We start from the raw sequence: 8762 nt of genomic DNA on the forward strand, positions 1-8762 counted from the left end.
AATACAATCGTGATGCAGCGATTTTTATTCTCACAGATGGAGTGAACACACAAACACCGTCATCCATGATGATGTAAGAAGACTAGACTCACCCTCAAGGGCCCGTTTGGTTCCTTGAACCTAGAAGAAAGTCTAACCAAATGTGTGGAACAATTTTATTAGGTTAGACCACATCCCAAATTTTGACCATGGTCAACTGAATCCAGCCATAAACTCCATCTTACCTTAATCAAACCAACCATTACAGGTTTACAGCTCCAGCAAAACACCACAGGCCACAGGGCATGGGGATGAATCCAAAAATAATAATGAAACCCGTCAGTTAATTAAAGTACTTAACGGATAACTGCCATTACCTACCGACAAAATCCACAATTAGCATATATAGCAACGCGTGGTCATCCAGTAACGAAATCTGGCGTTGGAGTGAAGCTGTCCATTTCCGACCAACCCAACTCGTACCGTCCAAGACGGGGGCAAAGAATGCCCGGGGAAGCCGGCGAACTGGAGCCTGGCGGCAGCGTGGAACCGGTCCTCCTCCTCCCTCCCCGTCGCTCCCGACCTCCTCCTCCTAATTTAACCCCACCCGGCCTCCCCGGTTCGCCCCGACCGCATCCCCCCTTAACCTCCCCTCCTCCTCCTCCTGCGGTCCCAACTCCCATCCTTCGGTTCAGGAGGCAGGCAGGCAGGAAGGCAGGTTCGAGGGGGGGATTGGCTCCGCTCCTGCTCCATTGCGCGTGATCCGGCTCGTTCTTTTGAGTGATCTAGGCGTTTCTTGGATTAGTCCTGGAAGAAGGTCAAACGGTTGTTGGAAGCCTCGCTGGGTGCTTCAACGAACGCGAAGGTGGTGCTGCCATTTAAGCACGTCTTGGTTGGATTTGACCTGTTGGCCTGGTGGCGTGCTGTCGTTGATTGAGCTTCGAGGATGATGAAGTGGGGGCTCAGCAGCGGCACGCCCGCGGATTCCTACTACGAGGTGCGGTCAGATTGCACGGACGGTGTGCCCAAGAGCAAGTTCAAGATCAAGGTCTGGTTTTTCTACCTTCATATGTCTGTCTGTCTTTTATTTCATTCTGTATCTGTCAATTTTGATTATGGTGTGACGATGCCTATAGAAAGCATAATGTGTGTTTGATGGTATCACAATTTGGCCAATGTACGCCTTTTCCTTTAGAAAAGAAACAAAAGATTGGGCCCTTGTAGTATTGGTGTAATGCAGGAAAACATAAACAAATTTTACAAATGAGTACTGTGTAGCTGGAAAGATGGAGAATCTATTGGTTCATTGGCTCATTGCTGCAATAACACATCTTGCATCTGCTCTATAAATTGCAGATTTAATAAAGAAGAGATGTTGTTGCAATACTACTAGCATCAATCTTTGTCCTTGTCTTAATAATATCTCATTTCCTTTCCAAGCCTCATCAGCACCAAATAGATGAGCCCACTCAATACATTCAGTTCTTTCATAACTCTTTTGTAGCCAAATCTCTGCTGCAGAATCCAAGTTGCTTAGTTTATGAAATAGTTACAGTCAGGTCAGATCGAAGACATAGGGTCTTTGTGCGAACTTACTTACTCCTATATCAGTATTGATAGCATTTTTACTTCTGTTGTTGAGGCCTTGATTGTCTACAAAACACAATCCTTTTTTGTTCCAAGCAACTATATCTTATCTACTTCATTTCAGGCTGGCAAAACATTAAGTGCTCGGAAATGGCAGGCTGCATTTAGTCCCGATGGCTGTCTTGATATTGCCTCAGTCCTAAGCCGGATACAAAGAGGAGTAAGATTCCTTAGTTTCATATATGCTCCTTGTCCTACAGATATTTCTTATATGTGTTATGTTCATTTAGTAATGTTTACATACCAATCAACATCTTCTTTTAGGGTGTCCATCCAACAGTCAGAGGAGAGGTCTGGGAATTCTTACTTGGCTGTTTCGATCCCAGAAGTACCTTTGATGAAAGGGAAGAGATCAGGCAAATACGGAGGTACTTGCTTCAGTAAAATATACAGGGCATTTCTTGTTTGATAGGCATTTTTTTGCATTAGGAAATTTGTAAGTATTTGCCCCCTTAAAATTAAAGAGTGATAAATGCCTGTCGACTCACCAATTAAACAGTTGCTTTTTTTTTTTGCTAGTTATTCCATATTGGATCATCATTTTAGTTTCCTGTTTTTTTCTCTTACTAAAGACAATTATTTCTACCAAGAAAAGTTAGTGTGACCCCTATGGTATAGACAAAGAAATAATTTTTTGCACCATCACCCTTTTTTGGGATGGCAAGCTTCAGTTTATACTCAGTTACCATAGAAAGTAATTGTTCAGTTCCTCCCCTTGTATTGTCCTCGCATTGCAAATCCTTTCCCGATATCTCTGTAATAATTTATTCCGATGATTTTTATTTATGGGAATAAAGAACTATCAGTAAAACATGATGTTCTCTTAACCTGATTTTTTTTTTTACGAAAAGCCTGAATTTTTATTTTTTGACCTTATGAATCACACAGGCTACAGTATGCCAGATGGAAGGAAGATTGTCGACAGATGGATTCGCATGTTGGTAGCGGTAAAGTTATCACAGCACCACTTATCACTGAGGATGGCAGACCTATTAAGGATCCTCTGGTTTTACTTGAGGCTACTTCCGACAAGAACACTTCAGAAGGTGCTCCAACTACCAGCATAAATGGAACTGAAATTGATGAATCTGCAGAACACATTACCGATAAGCAAATTATCGAGTGGAAGCTGACATTGCATCAAATTGGTATGCTTTAACTTTATTTCTTTTTCTCTGCTTCCTTGGATTCTTTTCTCCCTATCTTTTTTATTGACCTTTGAATATCAATATAGGGCTTGACGTCCTACGCACTGATCGCACCATGGTATTCTATGAGAACAAAGAAAATCTTTCCAAATTATGGGATATTCTAGCTGTGTATGCATGGATTGACAAAGATGTTGGTTACTGCCAAGGTTAGCTACATCAGACATACAGAGAAAACTCATTCACAGTCCAAATAAGCTCACTGGTGTATTATCATTTATACTTCATACAGGAATGAGTGATTTATGCTCACCAATGATAGTTCTACTAAATGATGAAGCAGATGCCTTTTGGTGCTTTGAAAAATTGATGCGTAGATTGGTATGTCTTGCTTTTTGTAATTTTTCTTCTAAAAATTCAGAAACATACATTGGTACTGTTGCAGGTCACCTACATTTGGTTCCTTTCATGTTTGACATCATTCTGATCACTTTGATGATTGAAATGTAGCGAGGAAATTTCAAATGCACAGATCAATCTGTGGGAGTAGCCAACCAACTTCAACACCTTGCGTCTATTATTCAGGTTCTTGACCCGAAGCTACATGACCACCTAGGTAAATATGGGTAGCACAAACTTGTCCAAAAGTCAATCTTAATTTTGTCTTCTGTGAATATTCTCTTACGGTACTGAGTCCTGAATGCAGAAACTCTTGGTGGAGGTGACTACCTTTTTGCATTCCGTATGTTCATGGTGCTATTTAGGCGTGAAGTATCATTTGGAGACTCCTTATACCTCTGGGAGGTATGAAGCTACCATAATAATAATACAGTATGATGAATGTATGCAGAATGAGACCATTGGTTGTCTCTTGATTCTTCTCATTGACGTCTGTTGTTCATGATCTTGACGCATACTCTTTACAAGAATAACATTTTTGTGATACCTTAAGAGCTTTAAGTGCAGCTTCGGTTTATTTTACTAGAATTATTATACTCTTTTTTATGAGCCTTATGTTAATTTTGAACTCATCTTTTGTCTTTGAAACCTCTGAACAGATGATGTGGGCTCTGGAATACGACCCTGACATCTTCTTCGCAGCGTGTGAAGAACAAGGTGCAGTACATAAAAATAAAGTTTCTAAATCCAAATTGAAAGGACTGCGCCATTTTGGCAAGTGGGATAATAATAAGGATAAGGACAAGGACAAGGACAATGCTAAAAATGGGGCTGAGGATGGTGAAGATGGTCCAGTTCCAATTTCAGTTTTCATGGTTGCAAGTGTCCTTAAGGAAAAGAGAGAGAAGCTGTTACAAGAAGCTAGAGGACTGGATGATCTTATCAGGGTAAGGGGCGTAATCTTTCCTTGGTGGAGTTCACAAATGATCACTTTGATCTATGCTTGGGTTGTACATCAACAATCTTAACTCTTGCTTTTATTTCCTTCCAGATATTGAACGATGTAAATGGGAACTTAGATGCCAAGAAAGCTTGCGCTGGAGCATTGAAACTTCACAAAAAGTACCTGAAAAAGGTAACCTGCTATCCTATTGCCAATCAAATTCCTGCTATCATGTTGGCCAGCACTACTTTACATGAAGGCTGCAATAAGTGCCGATATATGTGATGCAGGATTTTTCTTACTTAACAACTGAGTACGCTACACTTGTTGCTTTGACAGGTACAACAAGCAAAGAAACCTTAAACGTGTCATGGAACACATCTCCCCAATGATACCATTTGAACATACACGACCATTTTCTACACACAACTTTGAGTGAAGATTTACAGGACACGGGTGGTAATGGTCTGACGTGTCCTCAGATACACTGACTCTGATGGTGCCAGGCTAGTGGGTTGAGTACAGGATGAGTGCATGTATCTCACGTTGTTTGCACTCAAGAATTTTGTACAGACAGAAGGCGGTGCTGGTAGCATGCCTTGCATACATAACTATTTCAATACAAGTTGAAATGAACAACACCTTGCAACAGAATTCAGCTTCAGGAAAGTTCTGCCCATGTTGTAAAAGCTGTAAAAGTGCACGATCTAATGTTTTCATTGAAGTACACAATACCAAGAGAACTAGTAAGATTTTTTTTTGGAAATTAGAGAACTAGTAAGATGACCTGGCATGAGGCGCGATCTAAAAACATGGTAGGGGCTTTTCCTCCTATAGTGGGCTTAAGAGGAGCTACATGTTTCCGGCGGTGGTAGGGGGGCTTGGGCCCCGTTCGCTTCACTGAAAAAACAAGACAAAACACTGTTCCGGCTGATTTGTTGTGAGAGAAAAACACTGTTCCGACTAAAAAAAAAAGGTTGAAAATATAGATTATAAGAGAAGCGAATAGGGCCTTGAGGCCCAGCCAACCGTTGCTAGATCCACCCCTATTTGACAACTAGGCCATTACCTTAATCCTATCTGACAATTACGTGGCCATTACCTCCTATATCCGTAGACTTGTTAAGTGATACATTGTAGATCTATACCAGCAACACCACATGTGTATCACTTATCAGTTATCACGTTAGCGTGGTATGCATTTTGCATTTAACCCCCTGCCTTCTCCTCTTCGGAATCGTGCAAAAAATACCAAAATAAATAGTCCATATAATACAAACAACTAAAATTAAAATTAAAATTAAAATTTATAAAAAAATAGTAATATGATTTTCATATGTTGGAAAAAACATACAAACAAAAAGTTAGTGTGTATAAGTGTATTATTAAGTAAAGTTAAAAAATATTTCTTTGACTCTATGATTAAAAACCTACTACATCGATCCTATATATCTAGATTGTAATAGTTTAGATCTATCAAAATATATAAGAAAAAATAAAAAAAAGACTAATACATATATAACATGTGTGGAAAGGGCCCCGTTCGTTGGTCTAAAACTTTGCTAAAACTGGCTGGTTGTGTGAGAGAGAAACGTTGTTCGGCTGGTTTGGTGAACAGTAAAATATGAGGGGGAGCAGCCGGCTGGTCTGGAACTTCCAGACCAGCGAACACGGCCAGTAGCGGGCGATCTAATTGACGTCATAGCTCATTTTTTTGCCACGGCAATAAAAAAGCAAGAAACCCACTTGGAAGGTCTATGGGAAGGATGTCACACATGCACAAGAGCTGTCCAAAGTCAGATACTAATGTCTCGGCGTACTTATGAAAAATCTTCAGAGCACTTCAAATCCTCACGCCACTCTCCCCAACCCCGGTATTCTACGTCTTGCCATCTCAACATGTCCACTCACCGAGTTGTTCTTCCATCTTTCTAGACGAAAAGTTTTGCATTACAGTTGACATCGATAAAGGAAAACAATCAAAACAGAACATGTCGATTCCAACGATCGGGATTTAAATCTGATGGCTTTCTAGCAGTGACCTAGAAGAAGAACATGTTTCAATGGCCAATATTATAACCAAATAAAAAAATCATATCGACCTTTAATATTTTACATGCAACAATTGGTCCATTGATTTTCTGGTACGCAAGTGTACAAGTTTGCCAGCAACATAATGGGTATATTTGGCTTTTTTTCTTCACAAGTTGTCACAACTAGAAACAAATGTGGTCACATCATGTCCAACAGTAGTGCGGTGGAGTGCCATGGATAGCAGCAGGCCTGAGATCAATAGATCACCAATGATGGCTCCATGGTTTCTTTGGGAAGAATTGTGACACTGAAAGATATGTTGGTGCAATGAAAGGGTTGGACAACGGCTGCTTGGGGCAAAAGTGGCTCCAACAAATATGAACGGAATTGCGATGGGTCTAGCTTTGTTTTTGGGGTGGGGGTGGGAGGGGGAGGGGGTAAGCAACAATGAATCTGCACTAAAATTTACAAGGTAGTCCAAAACTTAAATTTGTAAATGGCCCAATGAATTGAACAATTGCTAAGTGACTTGGGTCGTGGTTTTACTGAGTATTGGAGCTCACCAAAGCAAAAATGAAGGCTACCCTTCCTATCAAAAAAAAAATGAAGGCTACCTTAATTTGGCATCGATAAAAATTGCACAGCCTTATTATGATTGAATTGGGAAGAAATGAAGGAGGAGAGAGACGATAATAGGTTCAAGATAAGGTATTGATCGATGATAGCTATATAGAGTTCGTACCGATAGATGCAATGGGGGCAAAGAACAATCAAACAAAGAAACAAAATTATTAACGCAAAGTATTTTACAAGAAAAAAATCAGATGTTATAGTGGAAAAAAAGGCTAGCTACCCATGTTATTTGCGCGGGCAACTTACTAGTTGACAGACTGACATGTTAGGTTGTTCTAAGGAGGGGATGCTGACTAAATATGTACATTGAAACTTATGCTTCACAGCTGTAAAATTTATTTTTCTGATTTTTAACATATGAATACGCCCTCCTCTGTAGATGAAAACTAATTACGCGGAATATACGTACACTACCAGAAACTAGGTGTTTGTCGAGTGCAAGAATGTTTGCCGAGGGCATTCTATCGGGCACTCGGCAAAGAAGATCTTTGTCGAGTGCTGTAAAAAAAACTCGGCAAAATAATTGCACTCGACAAAAAAGGCAAAAAAAAAAACACTCGGCAAATAAAAAAAACACTCGGCAAAAGATAGTCACTTGGCAAAGAACCGCCACGTGGACATTCATCAGTCCGTGTGTCGTCCATTAGTATGTTTGCCGAGTGTCCGTTAGTGGAAACACTCGGCAAACAAATACACTCGGCAAAGGCAGGCATTCGGCAAAGAAATATGTTTGCCGAGTATAATTATTTAGCACTCGGTAAAGAAATATATTTGCCGAGTATAATTACTTGGCACTTGACAAATAATTTCATTTTTTTCTCTTTTGACCTTGAAACTTTTTCTACTATCCACATACAACATGTGGTACTCTATGTTAAAATTTGGTATACTTCTGCATATGTTTGCTATATTTAATTAATTTATTGCATTTCTAGGAATTTTTTTGTATAAGTCAAATTTGAACTGCAAGTGATTCAAATAATAGAATAAAACGAGTAGAAAAATGATATTCATGTTATTGAGTCCAGTGTGAGGCCTTACCCGGAAAATAAAAAGAAATTTCGAACATCTTGTTCAGGAAACACGACTACGAACGTATGGCCGAATGGTTTTTAAATTCTAAAAAAAGCAAACGAAGTCTAAAAACCATTAGATTTGTCATGATGTGATGATATCATACGTGCAGGCTATGGTAAAAAATTGAGAAGGTTTCATACAATTCTCTCACGTACGATGCTTACAAATCGAAGCATCTCCGAAGAAGAATCGTAGCGTTGAGAAGGATTCGGTAAGATTTGGAGTCAAAGTGACGGTTGAATTGAGGTTATACTTCAAAACTTTTTTATAGGCAATAGAGAACATAGACGGTTTCATGTGAAATTTTGGTAATTTTTTTATCCGTTTGATAATTTTAATTTATTAAGTGCAATTATAGAATTTTAATTGATATAAATTATATATATATATATATATATATATATTGACAAGGTATTTTCAAAGTACATCAAACAAAAAAAGAAAAGACACGTTAGGGAAAACAAGGAAATGAAAAAATAACTAATATATTTGTCGAGCGCCCCAAATCCTAGACACTCGGCAAAGATAACTAATATATTTGCCCATCCCGCACCGTGACAACCCCTTGAAAATGAAAAATAATTAATATATTTGCCGAGTGCCCCAAACCCTAGACACTCGGCAAAGATAAATTTGCCGAGTGCCGTAATCTTACACTCGGCAAAGCCATCTTTGTCGAGTGTCCTAGATCCGACACTCGGCAAACTCAACACGTTATAAACTTAAAGAAACATGTTCCGCCACGTCAATGATCCGTGTCTCCAAAATCGAGCCCTCCCATTGGCCCGAACCTCCTCTCCCTGGACCCCTCCCATCTTATCCCTTCCCTCTCCCTCTCTCCTTATCCATACCTCTCACCTCATCTTCCAAGGGCCAACGGGCAGGAGGGCGGCGTGGCATGG

General features: G+C 39.8%; 1 protein-coding gene across 1 annotated transcript; it reads left to right on the forward strand.

The window, feature by feature from the left end:
• Nucleotides 1-459: 459 nt before the first annotated feature.
• Nucleotides 460-4770, forward strand: LOC136546860 (rab GTPase-activating protein 22-like). Its single transcript, XM_066538826.1, has 11 exons — nt 460-1027; nt 1691-1786; nt 1891-1994; nt 2515-2774; nt 2861-2983; nt 3067-3155; nt 3285-3390; nt 3481-3578; nt 3833-4120; nt 4225-4308; nt 4456-4770. The coding sequence occupies exons 1-11, from the start codon at nt 926-928 to the stop codon at nt 4477-4479; spliced, it is 1374 nt and encodes a 457-aa protein (XP_066394923.1). The 5' UTR covers nt 460-925; the 3' UTR covers nt 4480-4770.
• The last annotated feature ends 3992 nt before the right edge of the window (nt 4771-8762 follow it).

Source organism: Miscanthus floridulus, chromosome 3 (genome assembly GCF_019320115.1).
Source record: "Miscanthus floridulus cultivar M001 chromosome 3, ASM1932011v1, whole genome shotgun sequence".
Lineage (NCBI taxonomy): Eukaryota > Viridiplantae > Streptophyta > Magnoliopsida > Poales > Poaceae > Miscanthus > Miscanthus floridulus.